General features: G+C 36.9%; 1 protein-coding gene across 3 annotated transcripts in view; it reads right to left on the bottom strand.

Annotated features, from left to right (window-relative positions):
• Nucleotides 1-16,153, bottom strand: part of PDE7A (phosphodiesterase 7A) — a 77,566-nt gene that overhangs the window by 32,822 nt on the left and 28,591 nt on the right. Inside the window, exons 1-2 of one of the 3 annotated variants that reach the window (XM_074898888.1) lie at nt 10,089-10,175; nt 3,261-3,321 (exon numbers count right to left, since the gene is read on the bottom strand). In XM_074898888.1, coding sequence (XP_074754989.1) covers nt 3,261-3,321; nt 10,089-10,148 — 121 coding nt within the window. In that variant the 5' untranslated portion in view covers nt 10,149-10,175. Of the gene's footprint in view, nt 1-3,260; nt 3,322-10,088; nt 10,176-16,153 lie in introns of those variants that run through there. The other 2 variants (XM_074898889.1, XM_074898887.1) reach the window with 2 other exon arrangements.

Below are 16,153 nucleotides of genomic sequence, written 5' to 3'. Positions count from 1 at the left end.
AACCAGTCAGTGACCCACTCTTTCTATCCCATGCACAGCAGCAAAACTTTCAGGCAATATAAATCAACAAGGAAAAGAAACCAGAAAAGCAAAGAAGAGAAAAGTCAGGAAAGTACCAAGATTATGTAGAAGCACTTACAAGAAATTTTGATAATTCCTCATAGTTGCTGAGAGAAGTAGCTGACTGAGGTGATGCAGATATATTAGCCCTCCCAAGATCTTAAAAGAAAAATTCTACAATGCTGCATCTGTATCTATATTTTTAAATAGTAAACAAGCCACTCGGGAGTGGCTTAGTGTATATTTTGGGAATGGGTATGACAGATGAGTCAGAGTCAACAGTTTGTTTATATCGACACTGATGAAGACAGTTAAGAGTTAGTTGTTTATTTTATGTGCCCCTAAAATTTGATCTTTTAAATTGAACCTGGAAACACTGCTATAGCACAGGAATTTCTGTTTACTTGGTGCAAATGAATTTCCATTGGATTCCCACTGGAACAGCCTGAAAACGTTAAAGGAAGCAACTCTACAGCCAACACAATGAAGCAGAGGCAGAGTGAGGTGCCCTGGGTACCCTTAACTTTGTATTTTTGGTTGGCTAAAATAAATACCTTATCAAGGTACATTTTATTAGTAGATATAGTCTGTTTGGAATAACAACCAAGTAAAAACCAAAACCTTTCATCACTGCCTAACTTCCCATTAAGTTACAGCTGAGTATTCGTTACAGTTTACTCTGCTAAAATGTACTAAGATAAATTAAAAAAAAAACAAAACAAAAACCAACCTCAAAATACTCTATGGGAAATGCAATACTTCACATTTCTTGGAAAAAATTCTAATTGAATATATTCATTCTGGAATCTGGTCTGATATGAATGTTTCTACATACCGATGCGTCCAACTGTTCAGCTTTCAGGCTGGTCTTTTTTACAGTCCATTTACGAATACAACAGTAATAAATCTGTAAACAGTTGGTAACTTGTACAGTATAGTGCACATAACATTTGGGAAAACAAAGTGATCATCAACAAGTCAGAAAGTAATACCAATTTAACATACTGATTCAAACTTCCAATGAGCAATTTAATTGCTTGTTGGTACCCTTCTTCCCCCTGTCGAAGGTAGAAGAGGTCAGTCCTTTCGAAGACCTACTGCCTCTGAAGAGCTAGCATCATTGAACAGCAACGAATGCCAGCAAGAGTCACGCTATTTATAACAAGCACCAATCACAGTCTAATAATTAAATCCAATGAGAGGACAAGTGAAAATTTAATTTACTTAACATCATGTTCTGAATATATTCCAGTTCTGCCTATGAGAACAGTCAAAGAAAGATTTCAAAAGAAATGAGATTTTTCTCTCAGTTCGGGTTTATATACCAAGAACCACAGGAAGTCATGCTTTGCTTTCCTTTAGATTTACTTGGGCGTTATCTGCATTATCCCTTTTGCAGAAATTATGAGCCTAACTACTTCATGGTACAGTTAAACTTCCAAAGTAGCAAAAGAAATTAGAATATTCTCCCCAGAAATTAAGAATTATTTTCTTACAAGCTGAGTTTCTATCCCTAGCAGATTAATTTTTAAAAAGATAAAAACACAGACATATACTTACAGTACCTTTAACTCAAACATATCAGTGCATTTTAAAAATTAAAACTAATTTCACAACAGAGAAAATATGAAGTACTTAATCTGTAGGATTTTGAAGCAGAAAAAAAAATGTATTGTCTAATTATAGCATAAGTTTAGTTTTAAAGAAGTATCATAAAAATCAAGAAAACAAAGCTACCTTAGGCCTAAATTTATTTATTCTTATGACTAAAGCAGAAAAATCACATTTTGAAGAATTCTAGTGTTCATCCTGCAAAAAGGATGATTAAAAGAAACAAGTTATTTTCAACAAAAAACCCAGTAGCTTTTTCAATAAACATTTAGAAACCAGTATCTTCTGTCCTCTTCCTCTCAACAAATTGCCAAATTACATTCTCTTATCAAAAATCCTTCAGTAGATAGTCAGTACCATAATATTAACAACTTCACAAACTTAAAAAAAAATCAAAATAACCTAAACACAAAAATGCAAAGATGCTAAGTCAAAATTGGATTTATATATACTTATGCACATGTATGCCTACATATGCAAATTATGACTAAATTCATATATATATACACATGTGTACACGTGCATATAGCTTACAACTTTAAATTTCTGGACTGCAGTCATGAATTTCTGGGGACTAATACATACAATATACAACTCAACTGAAAAGACTCAGGGCATAAAAAGACATTCTGGCTGATTTAGTTGGAGCTGGTGTAAGAATTTATAATCACTAGCTGTTGATGTTCATTGAGCAGAGGCATCATGCAAGCATTCATAGTCCATTTCAACACAAAATCATAGCTCAAGATGGCTTAAATTAAGTGGCATGATTTTGCCATGAAACAGACCTAAGAGTATATATGCAGTTCCCTTGCCATCTGCACCACCAGCAGCCTCCAGAAGAGGTGTGGGAAGTACTGAATCTGGCAGCCAGATCTGCAAAGGCTTTACATCCTTCTCCTCTCAACAACTGACCTCAACTCCTTTAGTGCATTCACAATCACAGAGGGTCCTGCCCAGGCGCTTGCCCCTCCCAATACTGTTCTTTCATTTTGATTGAGCTTTACCCTTTATCTAGTTGCTACTCCAGAGACATTCTTCATCAAGCTGACTAAACTACTGGCCCTGGCATGCCTCCTTCCCCTTCTCAAGTCATCTTCTAAGATTAGTTAAAAAACTATTGTTTAAAATCATATAATTATTTTAAGAACACCTTGATCATTTTATGGCCCCAGTATAGAAGTTTTTAAAACTGTGTGGTAACTCTCACACAAATGTTCTCTAAGCTACAGTTTTAACCAGAAGGATACCATACAAAGGTGATAAATTCCATCACAGAAATAAAGATCAATCATGAGTCAACTTGGAAAACTCAACTTCTACCAAATACATTAATTATAAGAACTTTTTTTTTTTTTTAATATAGGAGGAAAACATCCAACACAATGGTTAACTCAGGAAAAAAAAAGGCAAACAACCAAAAAAACCAAGTCAACACAAAAGAACCCAAACTCTTCTAAAGAATCTAACCAGAATATTATCCAGGAGAAAGGAAATGATAAGTTTAAGAATTCAATACTCAAATATAAAAAAAGTATTTTAAATCAATCAAATGTTAGACTTTGCAATATAGAAACTGGTATGCTTACCTAGCATACGAATGTACAACGCAGTCTGATCAGAGCTGTCATAGGAAATTGCTCCACGTCTCTGAAAAAAAAAAAAAAAGGCAGCATATTTTAAGCAAGTTAGGGCCGAATCATTTTTAAACTGAAATAAAATATCAACTTCCATTTCCAATTTAACTCTCAAAATTAATTTTAACATGCATCGTTCAAATATATATATACACTGATTTTGTTTTAGAAGGGGACAAAGGAAGGACAGGAATTGGTGATGAAAAGATTATGAAAAACAGGACCAGAGCGTGGAAAAAAAATCCCCCTCTAAATTTCCTTCCAGATGCTCCTCAATCATTCTTCACCATAAAAAAAAAAAAACACACCATGGAACAAGATTAAGCAGACACAAAAACATGCTCCTCATAGCCTTCTAGAATGTAATACTTAAATAGTTGCAGTACCTGGTTTATTTTGTTACTTTTACCTATGGGGTATTTCCATCTTTCAAAGCAAAAAGTAATTTTAAAAGAAGAGAACTCAAATGACACCATTACTATAGTCCTAGCAATTCAACCTATATTCTGCAAGGGCAGGACTTTGCTGCCACATGCTACTTTCGTTCCACCCAGTACTTTCTGTAGGCAAATCAAGGTACTGCTGAAGCAGGATGTAATGCATAAAGGTATTTTAAAGAAAACAAGCGAGTGGTATTTCACATTTGATGATAAAAGTCATCAAGCTATCCATGCACTACATTGAGATACTCCCATATAGGCTGTACTTATTACCTACGCAAAATATGTATGTTCTATACATATTCAGCTAATGTGATAATAGTTATAATCCAGGAAGACTCCCACAAGTGTGGTGAGCTTGTCCTCTAATAGCTGAGAACTGGAGGAATGTTCTCCTAGTTACACAACACTGGCATCACATGGTCTTCAAAGGTTGGCACAGCCTACCACCCAGCCTCATGCCTTTACTATACTTTCACCGTCTTCCACCACTTCCTAGGGCCTTCCTTAACGATATTTCTTAACCCTGTGATCAGAGGATCACCACAACCAGACTTCAATTTTGTTGTTTAAAGAAATAAGATTGTGTGCATGCACCTTTCCCTGTCCGCCACACTTCTTATTTACACTGGGGACAGTGAAGTGCTCAGTGCCACAAAGGATTATCATACCCCTTTGGGAACTTCACATAAAAGCCAACCTGGAGATGAATGCAGTCACCCATTTTTTACTCTCTTTAGCAGGAACAACACTACACCAGTGACATACACCATCCTGAAAACGTGCAAGTTCAAAAGATGGGAAACCAAATCACATTAAGAAAAGGGACAGAAAAACAGATGTTGGCTATTGAAAAGAATTCTGAAGGAAAGAAAGATATAAATTACTTGGAAGGGGAAAAAAGCAAAATTGCTTATATGCATCCATCTACAGAACAAACCGGAAGCACACAAAGCAAGACTAGAGATTAATAACCTCTATCAGCATGATTTGTACAACTGGTGTGCTAAGATTCCAAACCCACAAAGTTACACTTAATTGTTTTAGTATTCTTCATGTTAAAAGAAAAAAGAAAACCTTACACTTGAAGTCAGAGAAGTTTTTCCAAAGGTAAGCTTAATATTTAATTACAGAAATGACCAAAGACCTAGCTCCAAATGGGGTCCAATTATAGTAGCTGTTGTAAAGACTACAAGAAGGAACTCCCTGTACAGCACTTTTATGTTGTCTTAGCTTTTGTTCTGTATTTCCTTGGAAGATCATAAACCATGCAAATAATCCTTCCCTTGAAATATGTTTGTACAGAATTTCTCACAGCAATGTGCCTGCCCTGATGGGCAAGGCAGCAATACAACTCATCAGCCAGAAAATGACGCTGATTTCCCATTAACATTTTCAAATTTCTGCCTATAACCCTCCTTTGAATTTCAGCAAATTTCAGCTCAATATACTTCTAGTAGCCTGGAACATTTCATATCACCAACTAGGCACAATCAGTGATGTAATTTAGTGCTAACTTACAATTTGCACCTGTCTATCAGATTTCTGGACATGTCCAGTACAGTTCTGTAATCTAATACAGGAGAACACTAAGCACACACACAGCTAGAAGAACCATGCCCAAACGGAACATTCGTCTCCAAGAAGGAAAACAATGTAAAAATTTACTGAAAAATGAATCTGTTTGATATGTTGATTCTAAAGTATTACTTGCTCTCTAAAATCTGAAGTAGAACATCCAGTATGATATCAAACATGAAGCAGATTTTTAAAAGCATAATCCCGTTGTTTACACAAACAAGTGATTTCATTCTGCAAGAACTGACAGATCTCACAGGAATCTTTGAGCAATCAAATCCTTTTAAAAATACCTGTCAAAGTTTCATTTCCTAAGGAAAAAGAGACAATGTATTGTGTCCTACCACTTTTGGTAGTAAGGTTTCTTACTAATAATACTTCAAAAGTGGTAGGACACTTTCAGCTAATTTTGCTAAAAGGGTAGAGGTGCAAAAGGCGCTTCACTCACTGAAATTTTTTAAATAAAATAGGTAAGAGGAAAACACTTATTAGCAAGTTCCATCAAGGGACAGATACAGGGTGGGCGACGCGCAGTCAGACCTCGTACCTTTAAAACAGGCACATAAGTGAGGTACAGATTGTTAGGAGCACTGTGGTGAGAAGTCAGAGACAGAGGAGGAAGCTAATGGTACAAAGATTTTTAGCAACTTGTAATGGGTAAATTAAATAATATTACACTCATCCAGCCAGACTGCTTTGTGTCAGCTCACGCTCCAAACTGGTAACAGACTATGTACCTCAGGCTGAGGTCTATCACCTATTCTCCCACTTCAAATAATACTGTCAGCATATCTGTTATACTACCCACTACACTACTCTAGAAAAACGCAAGGGGAAAAAAAAGGCAAAAAGAGAAGCAGTTTAATCTACCCTGCCTGTGGTTCTTTAAGATACTCTGCCCAGATTCCACTTTTTAAATCCAGCAAACAGAAAGACCAGCTTCTACCGAGATGTGAACTCTTACTTCCAGCAAACCTGTAAGCAGAAAGGCAAACACGTATTTAAGAGCTAAAGTTTCTGTAAAGCACTCAACAGTTCAAACAATTTTATCACCAGGATTCTACCCTTTCTGACCACCAAAAATACCTCCTCCCTCACTGCTAATCAAAGTCCCACTCTCTGTAGCCTACACCAAGACATCAAGACTATACTTACATTAAAAATTTACCTTACACAGTCAAGATGACTAGCCTGCACTGTATCAGCCTACAGAAAACTTGGCTAAAAGCTTCCTGGACTTGAGCTTGACTTGTGGCACTACAAAATACCACGTTATTGTTAATATTTAACTCATTCAGCATAAAATTTTATTTCTAGATCTCTGTCACCTCTTTAGTCTACCTGAAGCTTTGTACCTGTTAATAACCATAAAGCATATTGAATTCCTTGACCATCTGTACAAATCTCAAACAAATAAGCATCATTCCAACAGGCAGACAGAATTACTAGCGTCCAAACTGAAGACAATCCTAATGTGCCTAGGCAGGTTCCCTTTTCAAGCACAAGGATAACTTGGTCTGGTGGGATTATGTGCTGGACTACAAGTGAATCAACAAATTTCTCAAAACATTGGATAAGGTTCTTAACCACTCCACTCCTTTCCAGACATGAGCACAGCCTGGGTGAACTGGGTGGGCTGTTTTGCTTCAGCAGTGAAGACAGATGTGAAAGATGACTGGGAAGGATTGTTTACTCTGAATTTACAGTTTGAAAACCTCACCTTAAATTTCAGTTTCATATAGAGTGTCATTCACTCTTCCAAAGGGCAATACAGGAAGAGAAGCTTTCATTTCTCTCTCTTGTCACATCTTCAGGGAAAGTGAATGGAAGATGTTCAAACTAAAGTGGAAGATCCATTAATCCTTTAAGAACAACAATGATACAAGGACTCCATAAAAATAAGTGAGGGGGGTACTCTACCAAAAGATAGATTTGTCAGATCTGTCTGAAAATCTTTTCACAAGAGTGCAGGAAGTTATTAAAGGCCAGGCAGTGGGAATGATATGCCAAAATAGCACACAAATGTGTCTTCAAAGGGAAACTGCTTCAGTGATGCTAGGGAGTACAGCATATGCATCTAACACTTGGAAACAGAGCACCTGCTGCTGTTTGTGCCAAACAGAAACGTTTCCATTGATGTTTCAGTTTTATCACAAGGACTTCACAATCCAGTTCAGAGGAGAGCACCAGCATTACTGTTGGGCACTTCATTCTGGCAAACATCAGCTAGCCAGCTTTTGGACCATCAGGCGAAATAACTGCTGGTCTCATTCTGTAGCAGCAGAAAGAAACTGGTAGAGTTCTTAGCCTTCAAAATTCAGGTGCTCCTACTAGAAAGAACCATCCATACTTTCTGATGGAGTTCACAACCCTCATTTTGCAACTCAGTTTTTTATTCAGAAGCTGGGAAAGAAAAGCCAGAAGACAGCAACACAGCTAGTCAGGTTTTGTCACCTACTTGGCTTTTCTGTCCAAGTCATTTGCCCAACAATCAGAGGACTGTCTTTAGAAAGAGAAATTGAGAGCAAGTTTTGAGAAGCTGTTGTATCATGGCAACTGCAATTTACTGGTTAAGCTGCCTCAAATACTTGGTTAACTATTTAAGATTCTAAGACAGTTTATCAGCTAGAAGTCCCTAGAATGACAAACTCATTAGATCAGATTTCTCCAACTATTACTGGATTTTAAAAGCGACTGTAATTTATTTTAATTCCTAGAATGATTTCAAGTAATTAAAAGTAATTAAAAGTTCTATGCTAACATAAGATCCACAGTTTTCCACAAGGCATCACCAACTTTTTACTCACTAATGCACTGGAAAATGTTCTTTAAAAGCACTTAAAACTGTCACTGAACTCAGGCAAGCCACTGCAAAATGGTCCTACTACTGTTCTCTAAATATTTCACTGGAGTTCAAAGCAGTATTTTGAAAGTTTATCAAACAGCAATAAGAAAATGTAGTTAATTTCAAGAAGATACTAACCAGCAATAATCCGTACACACCCCCTTCAAGTATCTGAATGTGGTAATTCTAGTATTTTCTTCTATATTAAGCTATTTCACATGATTGTCTCCCAAGACAGATGGCAATCACTTATAAACTTAGCTATGGTTTGAATGATAGTTATCAACCTTAGTGATACATACATTTAACAAGCACCTGTATTTTCTCTTACACACCTTAGATGTGTATCATGTGGCATCATAAGATTTACCTAAAGTTTTATTAATATAAAGCTTCAAGATTTAACAAAAATACACAAAACAAAAGCTTGAAAATTCATCAGAAAAGTGAGCACAGTAAAAAAAAAAGCATAAGTGATTGACTTAAGTGAGGACAGAAACACACAGGGATATTACCTTTAGAAACTACATCAGAATGGCAAGACTCAAAAGCAACAGCAGAGTAGGATAACTGGATGAACACAAAAGAAAAATTCTTTAAAAGAAACAACCATTAGCACATTTAAAAACACAGCCATAAACAGCAGAGGGTTTTTTATGCTTAACTGTATTATGTCAGCTACCCAGGATTACTATTTTTCCCACTTTAACAGAATCTTTGACCAAACTGAATTATGGCCATAATCCTTATGCAGGCTTTTTATGTCAAGTTTCAGAAATCCAGCAATTCAACTGTACACTAGTAAAACGAGGATGATGTACCAGGCTAGCACACTGGCTGTAAAACTTTGGCATTTAGAATCTGCGTTCAGTCACAAGTGAACATCCCTTAGGGTATCCTGGTCTTTTTCATGATGTGACAAAAGTTATCAGAAATGCAAGCAACTAAGCCTGACCACTTTTACTTTTAGAAAATTTAGAACTGTGTTATTGGCAGTGGCTGAAGAGTACAGGCATGGATATGTGGAAAAGCTTGTTTTCACAATAAATTCAAATTCATGTTTGTTTAGGTTCTCCTGTTAATCATACAAAATTGTTAAAATTGTGTATTAATTAAAAAAAAAAATCTATAAATAAAAAAATCCCCCCCCCTTCCCTCATTCTCACCAGTGATTCTGGCCATCCTTCACAATCCTAAACTTATTTTTTTCCTCCTTTTGGAATGGATTTCAGGTTAGGCAGCAAACTATGCTGAGAAGAGCCTTGTCCCTTCTCCACGCACCAATTCCACCTATATTTACTCCCACAATGTACATTATGGTGACACATTCTTTAGAATGGGAGAATAGGAACTCCTAATTTTGTCTAACATTAGCTCACATTTTTCAAAACACAGGCATCTCAGATGGAAAGGCTACAAAGTAAGTGAAGTAGCCAGTATTTTACCTAAGCAAACAAAATTGGTATTTCCACTCCCGTAACCCTGAAATCAACAATACAAAAAGGATATCCTGTCCAGGAAGCAAAATACACTAATTTGTATTATTCTCACTATGTTTAAAATTGTTTTTCCTTATTTTCACAAAGCCTTTCAAGTGCTATAAAATTGAAGATCTGTTTGTTAAGGAGGCAAGCATACCCTTGCCATTCAGAAGCCATTTCAGATCCCTTTTCCCCGTCTCCTACCTGGCACTGCTACAAACACACTCTTCCCACTTCAAGGCAGGCAAAAGTTGAGAGCTACAAAATCATGTATGAACACTTAAGAAACATAATCTTAAATGACGAATGATGTGTTTCCAAAACAGATTATATTTAAAAAAAGAAAAATAAGCACTCGTGAAGTTCTTAATGACTTGTTTTCTCGCAGGCTACTTATAAACCCAGTTAGTCAAAACAGAATAATAAAATGGCCTACCTTAGAAGTAATCCATTTGATAAGGATCAGAGCTAAGCACCAGATCAATGCAATTCCCATTGGATCACCCCGAAGACCTGAAGCATAATCTCCTCCCTGATCCCAGCCAGTGCTGGAAGCTGTGTGAAGGTTTAAGAGCCTGGGAAGTAGTGTGCAGTGGCAAGGCTGAAGGCAGGCAGGCAAGCAGGGGCTGCCTGCACTGCTAACAGCTGCACCAAGGCTTCGGTCACCTGACAGCCCCAGCAATTTGCTCCCTGTGAGCAGCACTGCCCTGTACATCTCGCTGCCAACTCCATATTCGACAAGACAGTTTTACAACCAGAGGACATGGTAGGTAGTAAAACCATACTAAACCCTACAGAAAGACGAAAGAAATTAAAGACCACGATTGTGTGCTTTTATAACACATATTTTAATACAGCAAAGCATGTTAGACTACAGAATCAAACTCCAGTATTCAAACCCACCTTGAGCTAATTCAGGATACTGCCTTCCCTTTAAATGCTATGAAGAGCCTGTTTCCAGCAGATTTCACCATAGCTGATATTCACAAGTTCCTTTTATCTCTGCCACCTGGAGAACTGCTATGAACTGAACTTCAAAACATATTTCAAGGTTGCTTTTATAGCAACTTACTATAAATAACGTTAATGAAAGAAAGTTAATGCACTGAATACATGCAATCATTCACACCAATCATCATCCTCTAATCTCTTCTTTTGTCCACTAAATATCGAGTCATCCTTCATACTGCCTTTCTAGGTAGGTCTTGCTCATGCCTGATCTGGCATGTTTCTTCGGTTTATTGCTCCAAGGGTTGAACTTCCTTACAATCCCCCCCAAACGCGCACACTCCCCAGCATCTTCCAGGACTGGAAGACAGAGTAACTTCCTCTAAGAGCACTGATGATGCAGCCAAGTGGTCCTATATACTTAGTGCATCTTTGAGATTCATTTTCATTTTTGTCATTTTAAGCTGACAAAAATGTTTCATTTCAGAAATACAAAGAAGACTCAAATAGTCTGGAAAAAAAAGCAGTTACGGAGGGGAAAAGGAAGTGTGGGATATTGACGAGTTTAAAAGGATGAAGTTGAATAATTTAAAGGAAAATTGTATGAAAAGTCTGCTCTTCCTATCATTATTTTTTATTACTAGAATATAATATTGCAACTTCTAATATATGCACAAAATACACGTTTTCACAAGCTACCAAATGAGCAAGCAACTTTAGCACCAAGAAAGTGATTTCCTCCTATCCACAGGAAAAGGGGACACATACCCCAGTGGATGTTTACTGAATGAAGGAGAAGACTCAATAAGTGGGATAGGGCTCTGTTATTCTGTAATAGGATTCCTAATATTTGTGCTGGCTTTTAAGCTATAATCATGATCTCTGTACCAGCTGCGGGTTCATATAGCACCATTACATTCCAAACACGTACCTTCTGCTCTCTCCCCTCCCCATGCCCTTGAAAACCAGTCAGATCAAAACCACCACCAAGAACATTCAGAACAGACCTTTTTGGTATCTCACTCAATTAATACAGTGCTTATCTAAAGGTCTGTCAAGTTCCACCCAAAATACAAACTGTCACGGAGGTAGATTTAAAAACATTATGATCTCCAAACACTTGACAAGGTTAAGACACCCTGACAATTAGTCATCACCAGTCTGTTGTTACTTTTAAAAAAAACAAACCGACAATAAATGGCATTCGGCTGTATCTGCATTAGGAGTTTGGCACAACTGGAGCAGATCAAAACACAGCTGCTCCTGAGGTCTTTACACCTATACTATATGAAGCCCTGGAGCATTTTTTTGCAGGCCACATTTACTCAATCTTCCTGAACCAGATCTTATCACAGGAGCCTCAAAGATGACAAAAATGACCAATAACTGGTCAAACCTCTATGACCCTACTAAGGATTAGAGTACACCTGGTGCATGCAAGTAGTGGAATGGCTTAGTTTCTTTTGAAAGAAGCCTAGTTAGCACATACTGAAACCACTCTGGAAAACAAACAAATAGGCATGATAAACAGGGACAATGAGGTGATTTGCTTCAAGACTGAACTCTTCTCCAAATAAAACTCTAACACAAATAGCCTTGTACTTTTTGAAAGGTCAAGCATTTCTCTCCATCACCACTATTTTCAATCCCTGATCAGTCTTCTGTTTTCCTGTCTCAAAACACACGATGTTCTCAGAGTGTGTGGATGGTCTTATCCCAGGTGCACAGAGCAAACCTTTCTTCCACCTATGTTGGAAACACAATATTATCTTAGAAAACAGAGATACAAAGTAATCACCCTTTCCTCTTTTGTCTTCCAGTAGTAAGTGGCTTAATTAATTAGCCTCCTCTTAAAGTTTTTCTTAAAACTATTGTCTCATGTATAAGTTTAATACCAGAACACAGAAATAAAAATACTCGCCCATCTGTTAAGCACCAGTATAGCACTATTTATTTTAACTATGGCTTGGAAACAGAAAGACTGCTTCAGAAATAGGACTCTGAATTTGGGGACAAAAGAAGACCAAAAAGTCCACTGGCTTGTATGAGAAGTATGAGAAATCAACAAAGAAGCTGAATTTATTCTTCTGGGGAAAAGTACTGCTTTGAATAACTCCATTTACAATTCTAAGGTGAAGGCAAAATAAATTATATTTTACAAGTATATGAAAGAAATTATTCAAGGTCATCAGCAAGTATGGTAAACTCTCAGGTAAAAGAATACATAAAAATAAGATATTACTAAATTCCCTGTGTGGTAACATACTACCTATTACACTACCTAAGTTCTGGGAGTGCAATCAGTGACCCTTGGGCTGTGGATATCATGAGTCTTAGCTTCATCTCAGAATGAAGGAGCACACCAGAAAACACCTATCCTATACTGCATTTTTTGTCTTTTAAAAATTGTGGAAGATCGTAAGGATGTTTCATTTTCTTTCTTGTCTTTTTCTCCCCTGCTTTCTAGCAGATTCTTTTTCAGTTTCTCTAAAATTCTTTTGCTGAAGGAATACAGAGATACCATGTTTGATAAAGCAAGATTGTCAGTACTTAACACTCAAATATAGCACACAAATCATTACCTAGTTCCTCTGTTCCTACCATCAGCTCACACACACAAATGCAATTGCTGTCTCTTACCATTTCCAAACAAACAAATATCCCAATGACTTCAATGTAAACTTAATGATATGTAGATGCATCTAAGCAGTTAAAGGCATGTTTTGCCACAATTTTTGCATATGCTGAGTAAGTGTTTCTGTGTAATTCCTTAAGACAAGAACTCATTATCAATACAGCAGAAAGCACCCGGGGTCTTGTAACATTTGTTACAAAGATTTCACTAAGGAATTTGCTAGATACCAGTTTGCTCTCATTGTGAAACTGGCAACAACATGGGACCAGTTCCTACTGATTCAAAAGTAGCTCTCCGTTAATAAGCCCTCATGATTTTCAAGGATTCAATTATTTCTTTACACACTCCTAGAGATCTGCAAGGCTCCACATGGAAACCCATTATTTCCTATTAGCGTACTCTGTTATGTGAAGTACCAAGTACAGGATCCCAGTTTTCTAAACATCCATCTGTTCCAATCCTTTTTCTTACTTTAATAAATTTCAGCAGCCCTGAAGAATGACTCAGTGTTGCCTTACAAACCTCAGTAACTACTATATCTACAGAAGTGCCTTTAAATGCTCTGCCCCCCCCCCCGCCCCCCCCCCCTTCAATAACACCTACAGGAAATCCAGAGTTGAAGCAACAGCACCATATTTCAAAGATATTATTGGGTCTCATATGATGCTCCTGTTTAAATGAAACAGGGCTTCACAGATCTCCATCACCACATGAGTTTTTAAGCAGAAGTTTGAGGCCCCTTGCTAATCACTCCTACTTTCCAGAATGACCTGATTTCACATGCATGCACTTGTACACCTGGCCCAGAAATGAGATCTCTGTGGAGTCTCCTTTGCCCTTCAAACACCCACTTCCAGAACAGGGACAGAACAGTGGCTTGTGGCACACCGATTTCTAGGATGCTCTTCTGACTGGCATACTATTTGTTACGGACCAGTCAGGGAACTTAACTGTATTTATAGTAACAGCATTTAAAGACAGCACAGGAATAAGCCTATCATTTACCAATTCATCAGCATATAGAGAAAAAAAACCCACAGCTCTAAACTCATTTCCATCTTTTCTTCACTTTTTTCCGTTTTATTGTCTACCATGTATGATCTCTCTCTCCAGCAGACTTCACTAACAAAGAATAATTAAATGGTAATCTATGAGAAGTATTGTAACAAATGCAGGTAGTAGCTATTGCTGCAGCCCAACCCAACCACTATATGAAAATATGCCATTAATTTTATGAATGAGTACAGACCTTTTTAAAATTTCACAACATCTACAGAGTGATCAGCTTTTACAAATGCTATTTCTGTTTATGTCTTAATTTGAAATGTTATCTAAGCATTTTACTTTCAAGTTCAGCTACTTATTTAAAAGATTTAAAATGTTAGCCTGTTGCAACTAGGTACAAAATTCCAATCATTCTAGCTGCTTATTAATAAAGCTACATATCAGCTAGTAAGCAATATGCAAACATGACAATTTCTTAAAAGTTAGCAAAAATCACCTTATTTACTACATATAATCATCATTACTACAGCACTTACTGCTACTAAACTCAAAAGGCTGGTTAAAACTCCAGAACATGAACTTCCAAAGCCAAGGACAGATACAGACCCAGAAGGCAGAATTTAGCTATTTCCTTAAAGATCACTTCTCATTTTTAGAAATGTTCCATTTCAGTCTTCAATAAGACAGAAGAAGAAAAAACACACACACCCCACCCCCCTTAGAAAAAAAGGATCCGATTTCAATGAAAGGAAGCCAACCACCTACATTTCTATAGCACCACTCTTTCATCAACTACTCTAACATAGCAATAGAAAACCATCAGGATCATCTTATGTACACTGCATTTCCAGAAGCAGTAAGAGGTATTTTATATTTTAAAAACAAATCACATAAATCTTTGTCAATCTTTCAACACCGCATTTTTCTGATGGCTGTTTTTAACCTTTAATCTTATTTGCTCAACATCATGCTTATGCAGGTTAATAGAAATGGCCATGAAACACTGAAAAAGTCATTTGGCAAAAATGCACATATCTTAGTCGATGGGGGAATGAGAACACATGTTTAATTTCCTTGCACAGATTAAACATCTAGAAACAGATTACTTCTAAAACGCTTCTTTTGCAATACAAATTAGAATACTCTCAGTGCCTCTCAGATCATGTGCTTTAGTTAATCTTCTGATTGGTTTTACCTAACATAGTAAATTTCAGAGTTTCTACAAAGAATATATACATTTAAAGAATCTAAATTGGATTTGTCACTGTGCTAATGTGTACCATATAACCCTTGTTCTTATGAAAACCTATCTAGCCAAAAAAATGAAGTTCTACAGTACAGTATTCTTTATCAGTTTTTTCAGACACCCATTTTTCTGAGGCTGCTTACTTACAATTGCATTGTAGGGCTTTGCTTAAATCCACAGACCTGTGATTTCTGCTCTTCTTCAGAGAAGAGATGTTGGCAAGAAGCTACACTCCACTTTTACCAAATCCTCTTTAAGGAGAGAACAGACGTACTGTAATACCGAAATAACGAATAGTTATTAAGATGACAGTCTACACAAATATATTTGTCATATGGTATTTAGGAAATATTTATTTTTCAACTGTCTGTTGGATGTATTGAGGCTTGTAACAACCTTGGACAGAGAACCATTTTAGCATGATTGTACAGATGCTCAACCAAGGCTGGTCTACGTAAGCCTGTACTTGTCCCCACCTGTTTGAAGATACTGTCATCTGCTCATTCACAAAAGGTCTGTGGCACAGCAAGAAACTAGACTGGTTTTAGAGTTCAGTTCAAATACATTCATCTGTGACTTTGAAGATGTAAAGAACGGTACCATTGTTACAAGACAAAGTACTGTCAGAGCCTCAGACTGCAATCCATTCACTACGGAGAGCCTGTTC

Source organism: Athene noctua, chromosome 2, assembly GCF_965140245.1.
Source record: "Athene noctua chromosome 2, bAthNoc1.hap1.1, whole genome shotgun sequence".
Taxonomy (NCBI): Eukaryota; Metazoa; Chordata; class Aves; order Strigiformes; family Strigidae; genus Athene; species Athene noctua.
The sequence above is the reverse complement of the archived record's forward strand: the minus strand, read 5'-3'. Positions and strand labels throughout refer to the sequence as shown.